This window comes from Myxine glutinosa, chromosome 12 (assembly GCF_964187855.1).
Source record: "Myxine glutinosa chromosome 12, kmMyxGlut1.1, whole genome shotgun sequence".
Classification (NCBI taxonomy): domain Eukaryota; kingdom Metazoa; phylum Chordata; class Myxini; order Myxiniformes; family Myxinidae; genus Myxine; species Myxine glutinosa.
The window spans coordinates 109,122,191-109,139,223 of record NC_136272.1 but is presented as its reverse complement, the minus strand read 5'-3'; the positions used below and the strand labels follow the sequence as shown (position 1 = coordinate 109,139,223).

General features: G+C 47.3%; 1 protein-coding gene across 5 annotated transcripts in view; it reads left to right on the top strand.

Moving 5' to 3' along the window:
• The window catches only part of LOC137437765 (protein diaphanous homolog 2), a 74,686-nt gene that overhangs the window by 32,474 nt on the left and 25,179 nt on the right, over positions 1-17,033 (top strand). For all 5 annotated transcript variants that reach the window (XM_068132369.2, XM_068132368.2, XM_068132371.2 and 2 more), the window contains 11 exons: positions 382-498; positions 713-831; positions 976-1,040; positions 1,218-1,334; positions 2,705-3,031; positions 5,453-5,567; positions 10,745-10,846; positions 11,558-11,652; positions 12,192-12,293; positions 12,800-13,039; positions 13,172-13,301. In XM_068132369.2, coding sequence (XP_067988470.2) covers positions 382-498; positions 713-831; positions 976-1,040; positions 1,218-1,334; positions 2,705-3,031; positions 5,453-5,567; positions 10,745-10,846; positions 11,558-11,652; positions 12,192-12,293; positions 12,800-13,039; positions 13,172-13,301 — 1,529 coding nt within the window. The remainder of the gene's footprint in view (positions 1-381; positions 499-712; positions 832-975; positions 1,041-1,217; positions 1,335-2,704; positions 3,032-5,452; positions 5,568-10,744; positions 10,847-11,557; positions 11,653-12,191; positions 12,294-12,799; positions 13,040-13,171; positions 13,302-17,033) is intronic.

Genomic DNA, 17,033 nt, shown 5'->3' with positions numbered 1-17,033 from the left:
TTCCCTGCTAGAGTGGGAGTTAGCCTTGCGGTCCCCATGACGATCTTCTTCATTTTGCCCTATTTTCTGTATCTCTCCTTGTTAACCCCCTTGCCCGCATTTCTTCTTCGACCATCTTTAGCCAAGTCTTTCTCGGTCTTCCCCGTCCTCTACTTCCTTCTACATTCATTTCCATCACTCTTCTCAACCAGTCACTTTCATCCTTCCTCAACACATGACCAAACCATCTCAACCTGTTCCTCTTCACAGCATCCATCACAGGCTCTATTCCCATCATCTTTCACTTTTCCCAGCATCTTTTTTAGCGAGGCAGTTGCATAGTAATCCTCTAGCTTTTCCTTCTGTATGATATGCCATCTAGTTTCCTTAATGTAATTGCACCGACGCGCAGGAAGTCTGGCAGGTTTTGTGGAACCTCGTCCGAGACACAGCGGCCGAGCCTTACCTGCTGTCCATGATGCAGCATCTACTGCTGATCCGCGGTGACTACTTTATCAGGTTTCAAACGGAGCGTTTGTTTCTTTGTATGCAGCAAAGTTCGAAAAAAGTTTTTGTCAACACAAGCAAGATGATGCAGATCTATCACAATAAATACATAAACACCTGTAGAATACATGACAATCCAGGAGAGTATTGCAGGCCTTTGTTTAAATATGGTATTGTAAAGATTATTCATAGATTCAATGATACGTTTTATATCTGACCCCAAAAGGCCACAGTACTACAAGCTCATTGAGGAGTGCGTCTCTCAGATTGTCCTCCGCCGGAACGGCGCTGACCCCGATTTCCGCCATGGGAAACGTTTTCAACTCGATGTCGAGCATCTCATCGGTAAGGACCTCAAATAGATCTTCGCATTTGGCCTATCAGTGTTCACACGTTCCTCAGATTTATCTTGGCTACAAAATTGTACTCTTCTGCTGGAGCAATATTGCACTCTTATGAAACCAAGTTTTGCTCCTCCATGTGTTTCAGACGTTCTCGTGGACAAAGCAAAGGTGGAGGAGAGCCAGGTGAAGGCCACGGAGCTTGCAAAGCAGGTACCTCAGCAAAACTTGCCTTTTGGCCGTGATTATCATTGGTGTAACCACACTGTTTGCTATTGGCTGTCGACTCCACAGCTTCTCTATCAATACCAGTTCTCCACGCCGAGATTTGAATTGTCCATAGTTGCTGCAAATCGTTGAGCTTATTTTTGTCCACCCCATGTTACTCAGCTGGACTTCGAGCTAACGGCTCGACAAGAACTGCAGGCTCAACTCCAACGGCGAGAGAGCGAGCTTGAGGCGCGACTCAAGGAGCTCGAGGTGGAAAACCAATGCCTACGAGAGCAGGTGCTGAGATGTCACGAAACATCTAGCCATACACCCTTTTCTACCGAGGCCGTGTTTTCCCTATTTCCTCTTTCCGGTTGATTCTGAAGTTGTAAGCCACACGGTTGATTTATTGCTGTACCTGGGAGTTGCAGTGAAAAATGTATGGTAGTGTCACAGTGATTAATGTAGTGTTGTTGCATAATGTAGTGCACACGTCTTTTGAACCCTGTGCGACATATTTCTTAGTTAGGTTAACAAATTGTGCCATTTTTACCTCCGCCACCAAAGGTGGATGGAGGTTATGTTTTCATGTTTGTCTGTCAGTCTGTCCGTTTGTGAACAAAATATCTCAAAAAGTTGTGGATGGATTTGGGCGAAATTTGGCAGAGAGGTAGCGTATGTGACAAGGACAAAATGATTAGATTTTGGTGAAGATCCGGATCCGGATTCGGATCCGGATACTAGATTATTTGAAGTGATTCTTCACCATTGGAAGATGGGCCAAAAACGATACATAGCAGGATATCTCAAAAAGTTATGGATGGATTTGGACGAAACTTGGTGGACCGGTTGTGTGTGTGACAAGGAAGAATCTATTCAATTTTGGTGAAGATCCGGATCCAGCTAGTATAATTTATTAAGTGATTCTTCACCATTGAGTGATATGGCCAAACAGGTGGAGGTATGCTCTCTACTGAGTGGCGTTCTAGTTAAACATGCTACCCCCTTCCTGTGAATACCATATTTGCCATTTTGCCCCCTCCCTCCACCACTCCTCTTTCTCCTGTCTCCTCCAAATGTTTTGGCGTCTTCTTCCTACTCCTCACACACTTCGTCTAAACGGTGGTTTTTTCCTACTCCTCACACACTTTCCAACCTTTATAACTTGTGTAATCGCCCGTCCCCCCACAATCCCTACCCCAATCCCACTTCCTTTTCTCAAGCTTAATTTACTTTATCCGTGTGTGTGTGTGTGTGTGTGTGTGTGTGTGTGTGTGTGTGTGTGTGTGTGTGTGTGTGTGTGTGTGTGTGTGTGTGTGTGTGTGTGTGTGTTAGTGTGTGTGTGTGTGTGTGTGTTAGTGTGTGTGTGTGTGTGTGTGTGTGTGTGTTAGTGTGTGTGTTAGTGTTAGATGGATAGATGTTAGCGCTGACCTGACATTACCCACATCCGCAATTTTCGAAAGGCTTTTAAAATTTTTGCACACTCTTTAATGTGCAAGTTGTGTTTTTGAGGATAATGTTACCATTTGTGGTTTAATCTGTTATTCATACTATGATGAACAACTGAAAAGTGTTAAGTAATGAAATCACAGGCTGTTGTCATCCAGCCAAAATACATGAACTCTGATCTCACCACCTGCACTGTGCCCTTCCCACATTGCACACAGGCTTCACATCCTCCTGGTTCCGCTGTCCCTGGCCCTCCACCTCCACCACCACTCCCTGGAGGAATCCCACCTCCACCACCACTCCCTGGAGGAATCCCACCTCCTCCACCCTTGCCTGGAGCTTTCATCCCACCTCCGCCACCCCCTCTTCCCGGCGTTTCAGTTCCACCACCGCCACCTTTACCGCCAGGTGCTCCCCCACCACCTCCTCTCTTTGGGGTGCCTCCTCCATGTCTCCCTCCTCCGATGGCCGAACTTCCGTTTGGCTTGAAACCCAAAAAGAAATACCAGCCTGGGTTGCCCACGAAGCGCATAAACTGGTCAAAGGTTTGTTTTGTTTTGCTTGTTTACATCTCACATGTATGGAAGTTTAACTAATAAGGTGTTTATAGATCTGTTAACATCTCTCATGTAAACTTAATTCTTAACTAGACCATGCTAGTTCAGACTATCAGGAATCCCACAATAATTTAGCGGATGTTCAGTCTCCACGTGTCTTTGTATCATTCTACCAGGATACCTTAGAACCCGTATCTCAAAGCCGTTTGCTATCAGATGTCCGGACGATTATCGTGAATTAGTTTGTCCTTTGTTTTTATCGACTGGTCCAGTTTCCCCTTCCGCCACTCATGCCACATGCCACATGTGCTCATTGCATTAAACTGAGCAAGAGGGCCCGTGGTTCTGGATCTGTCAAAATATCTTGTAGCAATGTTGTTGGTAACACTTGCACAGCCTAGTAATGAACTGCCCTCTCTTTGTTTGGCTTTTTAATTTTTAAAAAGGCCATTTGTGGGTTTCCCACTTTCTCTTATATGCATGTTCCCACAATTCTCCAATCGTAGAACTTCGTAGTTTGTGAGAAAGGTATAAACGTTGCGTCACTCCTGATGTTTCGATGATTTATTTAGCTTTGACTATTTGTCGGTGTGTAGTTGAGTAATGAGTCAAGCTATTTGGGGTACTTCGTTACACGGGCTATTGTTTTGTCCACAACGGAAGCCGAGGCTTATTGAAGGGTTAAATGACAGGGTGGAGCAGGTTAACATGCTGACAAAGGGGCGGAAGGAGACAGGCAGACCAAAATGCACAGATGCACTACATTATGAGAGGGGCTGTGATACGGGCGAAAAAGGTTTTAAGGGGTCTGGCAAGTGGGGAAAATAGCTCAGGAAAGGAAGGGTATGTATGTGAGAACATGAAGTGACAAGATCACTTAATTTAATTTAATTTAATTAAAAAGCAAAGTTAAGGCTCCTGCTACACACGCTATTTCGATGAAACTTGACCACAGCTTTCATCACCCGTCAAGTACCAAAGTTTGTTCACGGCATTTAAAAAATCGGGTCCCGAGGGGGTCTACTTTGAGGGTTGCCCTCCAAAATAGAATAGGTATTTGCTTTTTTCTCAGAAACTACACACACAATTTCGATGAAACTTGATCACAACCTTAATCACCCATGATGTGCAAATATTTGTTCAAAAAATTGGGCCCAAGGGGGTCTATTGGAGGGGGAGGGGGGGAGAGGAGGTGGGTATTTGCCCTCCCAAAGTAGGTATTTACTCTTTTCTCTGAACCTACATACACAATGATGTACCAAGGTTTGTTCAAGGCATTAGAAAAATTGGGGTCTGAGGAGGTTGAGTGAGCTCGTGAGCAGGTTGCCCCCCAAAATAGGTATTTTTTTTGTTTCTATGTTTAAAATCTTATGATTACGTTAGTATGAATCTACATGCTGCCCTGTCTTCTAGCAACCATTTAAATTTGTTTAAAGTACTGTGGTTGTGTTTAAAATACTTTTAGTCGGTGTGGTATGCTGCTTTATGCTACCAGGTGAGTGCCATGGGTTATTGCCCCTATTTTTTTTTTTCAATGCCATGAACAAACTTTGGTACATCACTGGTGATGAAGGTTGTGGTCAATTGTTAGCGGAATCGTGTGTAGTTCTATTTTAGGGGGTCAAACCTGGACCCACTTTGTCCCCTGGTAGACCCCCCTTAGACCCCATTTTTTCTGCCAGTGAACAAACGATTTCCAACATACCAAATATCTTTTTGGACAAGTTTGGTCACAATCCCATCAGCAGTTTCAGAGAAGAAGTCGCAAGTGTTCACGGACGGACGGGTGACACGTCGTCCCATAAGCTCCCCGGAACTACGTTCCAGGTGAGTTACTAATTCCTGCATTCAAGTAATTTATACATTGAATGAAAGTGCACCTTAGCGGATTACAGGATCAATGTTTAATCATTCAAATATTAATTATCTGAGATAAACGAGATGTTTTCTCCACGAGAAATGATTTTCTGGTGAATGCATTTGTTGCCCATAGTCATCCGTGAGCAATGCATGAAAAACTGGAATGTCACTCGGTAGAGCGCATACCTCCACCAGGCTGAGCAGTTTATGTTTTGTATCCCACTGATAGGCCGGATTTAGATCCGGATCTTCACCAAAATCAAAACAATTCATCCTTGTCACACACCCAATCTCCACCAAGTTTCGTACAAATCCGTCCATACCCTTTTGAGATATCATGCTCGCAGACAAACAAACAGGCAGACAGGGGTAAAAATATAACCTCTGTCCACCTCCAGTGGCGGAGGTAACAATAAACACAAAGCCGTTATGTTCTTAAAATAAAAAGTTTATTTTGTACAAAACAGCCCCTCGCCATGTGCTTTTCGGGAAATTGTAGAATGTGATTTTTTGTTTTTTTTGATTTTGCATGTGCCAATTTGTTTCTAGATTCGACCGCGAGACATGGCAGAGAGCTGCTTTTGGACTCGCGTTGAGGAACAGAAGTTTGACAACCCAGACCTGCTGGCGAAGGTGGCGCTTTGCTTCTCGTCAAGCTCCCGTGGTGAGTCCGAGTTTTAAATGATGGTCGTGAATCTTCATGGGAGGGTTTTTTTAATCCCTTGGAATGTTTTAATGTCAGTCTAATAATGGATCCTCATTGCACGATTCGTTTTCAACCTGAATCTCCAGGATACACCAGCTCGATGATGTGCTATTCCTGAACTGCAGAAAAATTGTCACATGACAAGGGAATTTCTTCAGTTGTGCTTTGGGTTTGAAGCTTCTCGAGGCTGTGGATCTCTATCTTCTGTCTCCCTCCACCTTCGATTTATGTCTCCCATCTCCCTCATCCCTCTTGCCTCCCTCCTGACTTATATTTCCCCTCCTCCCTCTATCTCCATCTCCCATTCCCCCTTCCCATTCCTCATTCTCCTTTCCCCTCTCCCCCTTTCCATCTCTTCCCCCCCACCTTCAATCTCTCCCCCCTCCCCCACTTTCCATCTCTCAATCACTCCTCCCCCGCCCCCACCCTTTTCATATTGCCAACCCTTTTAAATTAACTTTCCTCTTCCTTCTTTATAACAAGCTTTGAGATTTTGCTTCTAAGTTGCCATAAGCGTGCAAGCTCATTTACTGTCCTGTGGGCCTGCATTACCTGGATTCGCTAAACTTTGGCATTGAAACTCCTCGTAAGTGCTGTTTGTCCCAAACCCGATGTGTCTCGCAGCCATGTTTACTCAGGCGGTCACTTAATCGCACTGCAAGGAATTTCCTGCTTTAAACTCCAATGATGCATCCTCATCCTCCTTTAACTCCTTTTCTTTTTCGTATCTTTTAAAATGGATTTTCTTTTTCTTTTCCTCATTTTTAGCTCACCTGGAACATAGTTCCAGGGAGCTTTATGCGATGGCGCGTCATCCGTCCGTCAGTACGTAAACACTTGCAACTTCTTCTCCAAAACTGCTGATGGGATTGTGACCAAACTTGGCACAAATTATATTTGGTATGTTGTGACTCAGCTTTGTCCACAGCATGAAAAAAAATTGTTGTCGAAGGGGGTCTACGTGGATGCAGGTTTGAACCCCCTCCCCTCCCCCCAAAGACTCCGCCCCCTCAAACAACCCCTCACTGTGCCTCACCCCATCACCATCAAACCTTTTGTCTTTTTCATCTTTCCTTTTCTCCAAAGTCTTCTGAAATCTCTGACACACTATCAACAGCTCTCCCTACCTCCTCCTCTTCCTTATATTATCCTACCCCTCCAATCCCCTGTTCTGCAACCGATGCTCCCCCCCGTCCCCCCTCTTCCTTAACGGTATGGACCTCAAACATCCGGGGCCTTCGCTAAAACCTGATTGATCTCTCCATACAGGTTGCTTCTGTCAAACAAGACGTAATCTGCTTAACAGAAACTTTCCTTTAAGATGTCTCTGATTCCTTAATATCTCTTCCTGGTTACTCCCTCCTCCGGTATAATAGACCTGAGCCTCGTCCTGGTGGTGGGATTGCTATCTTTATCAAAAACTCTCTTCCCCACTCTCCTTACACTGCCCTCTCTCCACCCCACCCCCAGGAGTATTTCTGGCTACGGCTTCTTCTCTGCTCACACCTTTTGTTCATATGTGTTCTGTACCGTCGTGATGACTCCATTTACATTTCGCTGTCTGACAACATGGATCAACTTCTATCCACTCATCCCAACTCTGTCTTCCTCATATGTGGCGACTTCAATTGTCATCATGCCAGCTGGCTGGGTGTGGGTTCCTCTCTCACCAGCCATGGCACCTCAGCAAAGGACTTCTGTGACTCATTGGGACTGACACAATCTGTCAATTTCCTGACCCAAATCTCAGTCAACGGAGCATCTTCTCTTCTAGACTTGGTTATGACTAACTTCCCTGCAAATGTCTGTTGCTCTTCTTCTGCTCCAATCGTTCTTCTGATAATTTGCTTGTTAAGTGGACATCTCTCTCGCCATTCTCAGAGAGACTCCTCAGCGTCGACGAGTCTGGCATTTCACTCAGGCCAACTGGCACAGTCTTCAAGCAGCCATCAATCATCTGGACTGGTCTCCCATCTCCACCACCTCTGACATCAACTCATCCTGGGAATTCTTCCAAAGTAAATTGCTCTCTCTCATGCACAGATTTATTCCATCTCGTCTTCAGTTGTCATACCCTTCCTCCCGTCCATGGTACACGGAATCTTGTGGTGAGGCAGTTGCCCTGAAACAACTTGCCTTTGCCTCTTGGAAGGCTAATCCAACTGAAGGCAATCTCAGTTCCTTCCACCAAGCTCAGAACAAGTGTGTGTCTACCTTCAGGAGAGCCAGGAAGCACTATCTCTCCACACTCAAGAATGAATTCTCAAACCTGTCTCCTTCCTCCAAATCTTGGTGGCGTCTGGTCAAATCTGTTTCTGGTGTTTGTTCCCCCTCCATTCCCTCCCTTACTTCAAACGGCTACACAGCTGACTCCGCACGTGACGAAGCTGAGTGCCTCAACTCTGTTTGCCTCAATATCTTGTGTCCCAAACCCATCTCTCTCTCTGTACCCACCTTACCAGTCGAACTCAGCTTCTCTTGCAATCTGTGTCCTACTCTCCTGACAAGGTGGAGAAGTTTCTGTCAAACCTCGACTCTGATTCTGCAACTGGAAAAGACGGCATCAGCCCACGGGACCTAAAATCCTGCTCTGCCACTCTTTCACACCCTCTCTCTATTCTCTTCACCCTCTCTTTTGCTCAAGGTCATCTGCCATCAGTTTGGAAATCAGCCAACATTACCGCTTTACACAAAAAATGTGCAAAAACAGATCCTTGCAACTACAGACCAATCAGCCTGCTCCCAATTATCAGCAAAGTCATGGAATCCATCATTGCTTCGGATATCAAATCCTTCCTCTTCTCCAATGGCTTTATCTCTGATCATCAATTTGGTTTCAGACCAGGTCACTACTCTGGACATGCTGCTTCTGCTGTCTCAACAATGGATGGAGGTCCTCAATACCAAACAGGAAATCAGAGCTGTCTCCCTTGACATATCACCTGCCTTCCATACGTTCTGGCACCCCACTCTGCTCACCAAACTCTCCTCCTATGGTATCCATGGAAATCTCCATGCACGGCTTGCGGACTTCCTCTCTGGTCGTAGTCAACGTGTGGCCCTGAATGGATTTCTCTCATCTCCCCTTCCTGTTCAGGCTGGAGTTCCCCAAGGTCGTGTTCTGGGCCCTGTGCTTTTTCTGGTCTTCATCAATGATCTCTCAGACTCTCTGGAAAATCCTCTCTATCTCTTTGCTGATGACTCCACTCTCTGCCGCTCCATTCCTCATCCCTCAGATCGGCAGTCTGCAGCCTCCTCAGTCCTCACTCTCTGCAGACCTGGACAAAATCACAGACTGGTCAAACAAGTGAACATGTCTTTCAATCCTGACAAATCTCACACTTTTACTATGTCTCTCCGAAAAGACCGCCTGGACATCCCTCCCATATACTTTCTCAACAATCCTCTCCAATAAGTTCTGTCACTCAAGCTTTTGGGTCTCACTATCTGCCATGATCTTTCCTGGTAAAACCACATTTTCAAGCTGGCCTCCAAAGCCAGTCACCGCCTGGGCATCCTCCGTCGTGCGAAGTCCTTCAATGGCATACCGGAGCTCCTCACCACATACAAGGCTTTCATCTGCAGCTCAATGGAATACTGCTCTCCCCTCTGGGCTGATGCTCCTGCCTCACACCGAGCTCGGCTTCACGCTGTTAAAACCAAAGCTTTCAGAATCATTGGAATCTCCTGCGATGAAGCTGATTGTGAAGGCCTTTCACTCACTCACCGCAGGCAGGTAGGTGGTCTTTCTGTTCTGTCTTCTACCGACTCCTATCCGGCCTAGCTCCCCCAGCTCTATCTGTGCTCTGGCCCCCAAATATTCCTGCAGGTCACACAAGATCTGCCAGCAACCCTCTTTTGGTGAAATTGCCAAAATCAAGACTCTCTGCTCACCTTCACTCTTTCATTCCTCTTTACTCCTGCCTCTGGAACCAACTCCCTCACTCTCTTCAATCCCACTCATCCCTCCAGGTCTTTAAAACAGCTCTTCACCACCATCTCTTATCTTCCCCCATCCAAAACCTTTATCTTTTCTACCCCCGTTAATTCACCCCAGATGCCGCTTTTTTGAAATACCACCTTCTTTCCTGGAAGTCTAGCAGTGTCCATGTGTTTTCTACCTCTCCAACCTCCCCCCCCCCCCCCTCCCTTTCCCATGCCCCTCTCCCAAGCCCTTTCCCTCCCACAGATCTCCCGATGTCCCTGTTCTCTGCTGTTGTACTCATGTGCTTCCCTCACTCTCCCCATCTTTTCTACCGCTCCCTTTATTGTATGTTTTGTGTGTCCGTTTTTTTTTGTGTGTGTGTATGATTAATGTTTGTTCTTACACAAGCCTCGATCTCATAGACCAAAAAAAAAAAAAAAAAATTTGAAATTGGTTTAAAATAACGTAAAACTGTTTGGAATACCTTTAATCTGTGTAGTATGCCGTGTCATTCTACCAGGTGAGCGCCCAGGGGTATTGCCCCGATTTCTGTTCTTATGCAACCCACCCATCTCCTTACATAATCCCGCATCTACCCACCACCCACCTCACTATTTATTGTTTGTATTTCCACTTTTTCCTCTCCTCTCATCATCCCTTTTGCGTATCCTTGTGTCCTTGTCCAAACATGATATTTGGACATCTTGTTTATTTTTTTTGAAAGAGCATGATGGGTTTTTTAAGATGGTTTTTTCATAATGTGATGAATAACTCTTTATCATAATTGTATTCTCTTTGGATCTCAACCCTCTCTTCCCATTAATGCTGCCTTGGCAATGGAGCTGTGGATACCAATTTTGAAAAGCATTTGTGTGAGTTCACGAACAGCTTCCATTTTCAGAAATAAATACATGTTGTTTTTTTGTAAAATTAAATACTTATGTATCTTGTTTCTGTCAATGAGACTACAATGTGGTTTACTGGTTATACAGTTGCACATTGCTGAATATTTTGAAATGAGAATAACAAACCAACGATATCGATGTACTCCATTATATTTAAACTCTTGTGGAGGGATGGGGTTTCCTGTTTTTCACCTGATGTTCATATCAGACAGAAGTCCACAACATGCTGTGATGAGTGCAGTGAGTAAAAAATTTGAGACATACACACTCTCGACTGCTCTTTAATACTCTTTGGTTCGTTTCAGCCAAAAAGGACGAGGATGAGAACGAGGAAAAAAAACCTACATCGAATAAGAAGAAGGTGAAGGAGCTCCGAGTTCTGGAACCGAAGATTGCACAGAACCTCTGTGAGTGTAAGCGGTCTCTTCACCTTTGAGTGATGGGGCTAAAAATTATATATAGCACGGTATCCCAAAAAGTTGTGGGCGACTTTAGACGAAACATGGTGGACAGGATGGGTGAGTGACCAGGATGAATTGATTCGATTTTGGTGAAGATCCAAATCCGATAGTTTTTTATTTTTCTAAGTGACTTCGCCAATGAGAAATGGGGCCACAAACTATATAGGGCATGAAATCTCAAAGTTGTGGATGAGTTGTGACAAAACTAGGTTGGATGATTTGGTTTCGGTGACCAGAACAAGCCGATTCGATTTTGGTTCAGGTCCAGATCCAAATCTGACCTATCAGTGGGATACAAAACGTAAATTGTTCGGCCTGGCCGAGGTATGCGCTCTCCCGAGTGCCGTTCTAGTTTTTCATGTCACCTTTAATTGAGATCAAACGTAACCGTGGGTTGACATGTTGACATCGAACATGGGTGGAGGACTGGGGGCATATCCATCGACACATTCACCTCAAAATATGCTGTCTAGTTGAGTGATAACTCAAAAGTTGATGAGGGTCAAACCTACTTTGCACATCATAGGTCAGATCCTCAAGGAGTCCAGGAAGTTTGTGGCCTCATGCTGCCTCGTCCTTAAATTTCTAACACTACACTTTTTTCCCCTGCAAAATGCACTTCAAAGCATCAATGTCTGCCCTTCTCTCATTTTGTAGCCATCTTCCTGGGCTCTTTCCGAATGCCGTATGAAGAAATAAGAAGCATCATCCTCTCTGTGGACAAGGAAAGAATCACGGAATCAATGATTCAGGTTGGTAGGGGGCAGGGGGAATAGGTTTGGTGTTAGGGTTAGAAACTGCACTACTTCGAAAATGTACACCGGTTTGCTCATCATCCGATAGGATGGTATGCATGTAAGTAGATATGCACTTGCGTTTGAGCTGTCTCTGGGTTGAATTCCAAACCCGACTAAAAACTCAGACTGCTGCTTCGCAGACCCTACGTCCTTTGGATGGGCTTAAATCCGGGTATCCCTTCCGCTAGCGTTAGTTGGTGGATATTAAAGACCGCAAGGTGTTTTTTGATGAAGAGTCGGTGAGTTATCGCCAGCACTCTAAAACAAATTCTAAATTCCTGCCATAACTTATAGGGGGCACTGCATCAGAGCTACAGTCACGCGGCCCCTAAATAATGCAACATGCAGGTAGAACTCGTGAATTGACTTCTGACCCGATATGCATACAATATGACAACCATTGAAAGCACAGTACTTGATACCAAATGAAATAGTCGTTTCAAAGTCTATGCTGACATATTGTAATCCGTGTCCCACCCTGCCATTGTCTCCAGAGTTTGCTCAATCAGCTGCCAGAACAGTCACAGTTAAGTTCCTTAGCTTCGCTCAAGGAAGAATTTGAGGTCCTGTGTGAAGCTGAACAGTTTGCTATCGTGGTAAGGTGCATGCGTGTTACACCTACCCTACACCACATCTATGGTAGAGTTGTACAGAAAATTGTTTTTACTGCAATAAATTATTTTATGAAAGGCAAAGCTCATACAGAGCTTTGGGGAAGAAGGGAGTCCAACGAGGTGGTAGATTAAGCAAATATGAAATGCATGTAAAAATACACATCTCCTGGGGAGGGAAAGTAGGCCTTGTCCAACAGGAGGTTGTCTTGTTTCAGAAGCATGGGTTCCAGTCACATGTCATGCCATTATTTATTTATTTGTATACAGAGTCAAGGCTCCTGGAAAGTTTAGTGCACTGAACGGATCAGAAAGCAACAGAAGAAAATAAACAATAAAGGGCACCAACAGCATGGGTTTAAGACAAAATTGAGAGAGACTTGGACAAATAATGGCTATGATGGGATGGATGAGGTGGATACAGAAGCAAACTCTGTGTGTGATCTCAGTTTGTGAGTGATCTCTGTGCCATATCCGTGCGTCTCGGACAGATCGGAGCTGTTAAATGCCTGAAGCCTCGCCTGGAGTCCATCTTGTTCCGACTGCAGTTTGAAGAGCAAGTGAGCAATGTCAAACCACAGGTGGTGGCGGTAACCGCAACTTGTGAGGAGTTGCGCCGAAGTGAGGCCTTCGCTCGCCTGCTTGGCCTTGTGTTATTCTTGGGAAACTACATGAATGCAGGCTCGCGCAACGCTCAGACATTTGGGTTTGACATCAGCTTTCTGTACAAGGTGTGTGCATGGATCGTGCGTTTCAAAATATCGCGTCTCAACTCCATCCATTTCTTGTTAAATACGTTGGATTTGTACATATGCTTACGTCCCGAGGGCCAACTGTCCTTCTGCCGTTTTTGTTCACCTCAGCTGAGGGACACCAAGTCGAACGATAAGCAGACGACGATGCTTCACTTCCTGGCTCAGATTTGCGAGGAGAAACATCCTGATATCCTCCGCTTCACGGACGACCTCGCACACCTTGAGAAGGCATCGAGAGGTCAGGGTGCATCAGGTTTTTTGAAATCCATGGCCTGTAAACTTCGCTTTGGAACTATTGGGCTCTCTACTCTAAAGGAGCTGACTGTTTTTTGCGAGTTGACTTTTTCTAGTTTTGTACCTGCTTGTCCGTTGTACCTTTTTTAAAATTTCACATTCACAGCTAATTTGCTTTCATGTTCATCCCGTCGTTTCCTCCTCCCAGCTTATCTTAATAGTGTTGAATCAGCATTACCTGCTTGTGACTCGCAGCGTGGCGATTGACTGTTCGTCGTCGTAACTTGGGTGTTGAGGGGAAAGTGTCTTTCTATTCATTACCAGATGTTTTTTCTCTTCTCGGCCCAAGTGCTAAACGTCTGTATTATTTTGGGCTGTTTACTTGCACTGCCGTTGCACTTTGCATATTGTTCTGGACCCCTCGAGCTTCCTCCAATTCTTGCTCGGCTCGCCGGCAATTTCCCCATATTCTTGCGATTGTCTGACCTGACGTTCCCAAGCAGCGCGTGAATCGGATCCTTTGGTTTCCTGTCTGTTGTTGTGCTCCTCGTGGGACTGAAACGTGTTCACCTTCACACGTTAATTTTTTTCCCCTTTGTCATTAATGCTTGACTTGGTAGAAAAGTTTATTATTTCACCTACCACTTTCGAGTTTCCAATAGGTTTTCTCTCCATCTGTCCATTTCGCCTGTGGTTTTCCAGACTTTTTTCCCATACCCTGTAACATATTCAACTGAAACTTGCTCCGTGGTTTTATTTTGCTAGGGTACAGATCAAGTTTGAGTTTCAGGGCTTTTGTCAGTTTTCTACAAGAACAATACTTTGTGCATGCATCTCATGTACTAAATCTTTGAGTCATACTCGCATTAGCTCTTGATGCAGTTTTGTCATCCCCAATCTCCTCTCTAATCTCTGTCGGTGTTACACAAATGTCTGGGATTTTAAGCCTGAACTTCCCGATGAGAGAGAGAGAGAGACCGAGTGAGCCGTGAGGGCTGTAACGGTATTTAAAACATTTTTCTAGCAATAAGCAGTGATGGGCGAGGTTCAATCATTCATTTCACTTTATTTGATTCTGTGTGCTGCACATGGCTGCCACGCCCCACAGGAAATGGTGTAAACTGGCTGTGCCACTGCTGCAGTGCCATCCTATAGACCGATCCGATAAGGACGACCGTGCCCCCTTCGCCGATAGGCGGCGCTCTTGCGTCCGCCATTACTGGGAGGCGTCCCGATCCAAACTTAACTCCAGCTGGCTGCACCAGCACAACTATCATTGCGATCGTACATGAAAAGTGTCCGTGATAATCGTTCTCAAGTGTTTCTCTATACGTGTGGGGAGCGGTCGTGGACACCTGGCACCTGAAGGCACACGATACAAACCCCGTTTTCGGCGATGTCGCCGGGTGCCGAAGGCACACAGCCATGCCGCCCTGAAGGCATCTGGCACCTGGGGGGGTACCCGGTTTCCACTTCCACCTGCACCAAACCTATTTTGTTAGCAACCGCGTACCCTATGCTACGCCATGCCGAGCCCCCTTCCGCCATAGCCTCGAGTTTCGTGACCACTACGATAACGACTCCTCTGACCGACCCGACTAGGTGCCCGTCCCTTCATCGACTCCTCCATACGGCCAGGTCTTTGCGGCCGTACCACAGCCGCCCCGCATGGATTCTTCCCTCAGAATCCACCTCCGCCCGGGCCGGCCACCTCTGGCAACTACGGCTGGGCCCCGAGTGGCCGCTGCCGAGCCCCAAGTTCCTTGTTCACTAGGGTCGCGACTCGTCTGGCAGACCCGACTGGGCCTCCGTCCCTTCGCGCGGGCCGCCTCACCAGCTCCTTATCGCTTCATCGACTTCCATATGGCCAGGTCACGGTGGGTGTATCACTGCCGCCCCGCATGGATTCTTCCCTCAGAGTCCACCTCCGTGCGGGCCGCCACACAGGCTCCTCACCGGTCGTATAGCTCGGTGGACCGGTCGTATCGTCCACGATTCCATCTTCTCCGATGAATCTAACAAACAAATATATTTTGTATCGATATTCTTTCGGCAAGGTGAACTGAGCCCGGTAACTGCATGTAATCTGAACGCTGGAGAGCAAGCCGAATGAAGCGGACGCCTCCCAACTATGGCGGCGTCTATAGAGGGCGCCCGTCCATTGAACCCTCCATCGGATCGGTCTATAGGGTAGAACAGGAATTGGAAATTTGCTCAGGGTACCAGCGATAGATCGCCTAATCTTCGTGAAACGCACCGTGGGATCTTTAACGTCCACCAACTAATGCTGGCAAACGGGACGCCCAGTTTAACGTCCATCCAAGGGGCACATTGATTGATTCAAGGGGCACAAACACACATTGATTCCTCGCCTGCAAGACACGAGGATGACTGTTTATACCTAGGCCGAGATTAAAACCCAAGCTTGATGGCTCAGAGGCAATTGTGCATACCTTTTGGTAGGGCCGCCGAGACCCAGAATGGGCCTCGGGGCAATACTGAGTCTTGGGCCCATTTCAATTTTTTTTCTTTAATCGACCTATAACTACGGAGGTTTCCGTATTTTCGTCAGAACAAGCACATGCCATGGTTAAAGGAAATTGTGGTGTTCAAGGAGCTGGGGCTCCCACGTCGATCGGAAGAATGGACGCGACAAAAAGCTGGAATTCATCCGAGTTGCTTTAATCAAACCAAACACTCAGGCACTCTGAAAAGCCCATTTATCGGGCAGCAATATATATACATATTATCCCGGAGCGTTTGCCCAGGAAAGGCGAGAGGGGGCGTGGCCCAGCGTCCTGGCTGCGGCCTGGCAAGTTGAGGGCGAGCCTGCCCGGGCATGCCCGGGCGTCCCGACCGAGGCCTGGCAAGTTGAGCGCGGGCCTGCCCGGGCGTCCTGGACGAGCCCGGCATGGTGATCGCTCCGCGTCCTTGATAGGTGCAAGGCGATTGTGAAAACCCAGCGGTAGCCGCTACACACGTCCCCCCAGAATCGACTTGCACCGGCAGGGTCAATTTGAGGGGGGTCCTGATGACCCGGACGAAGCGACCCCTGGCGGGTCGTGGGAGGGGGTCCGGTGTGGTGGTGGGCGGTCGAGTGGGGGGCACCGTGGACGGGGGGCGGCCTCGCCGCGGCGGAAGGGCCACCCGTGGTGGGTGGTCGACGTCCATGTGCGCCGGCTTGAGGCGGTCCACCGCAATCCGGTCCGACCTGCCGCCGATGTCGATGACGAACGACTTGTCGTCCCGTCGCAGCACCCGGAAGGGCCCGTCGTACAGTGGCCGGAGTGGCCCCCGATGTGCGTCGTGACGCACAAAAACATACTCCGCTGTGCGAAGTGCTGGGGGGGACGTAGGACTGGGGGTCACCGTGGTGGGATGTTGGCACGGGGGCAAACCGTCGGGCGGCCTGGAGGTCCAAGCGCTGGTGAGCTGCGGACCAGGGACTGGTAGCGTCGGGCACGAATTCGCCCGGGACGCGTAGCGCCTGGCCATAGACAAGCTCGGCGGTGGATGTCTGGAGGTCCTCCTTGGGGGCCGTGCGGAGGCCCAAAAGGACCCACGGCAGCCGGTCGGCCCAACCGCCGTCTTGAAGGCCGGCCATGAGCGCGGCCTTCATGGAGCGGTGGAATCGCTCGCACAACCCGTTTGCTTGGGGGTGGTAGGCCGTAGTACGGTGGAGCTTGACCCCCAGGTTGCGGGCGACCGCGCCCCACAGCTCGGAGGTGAACTGTGG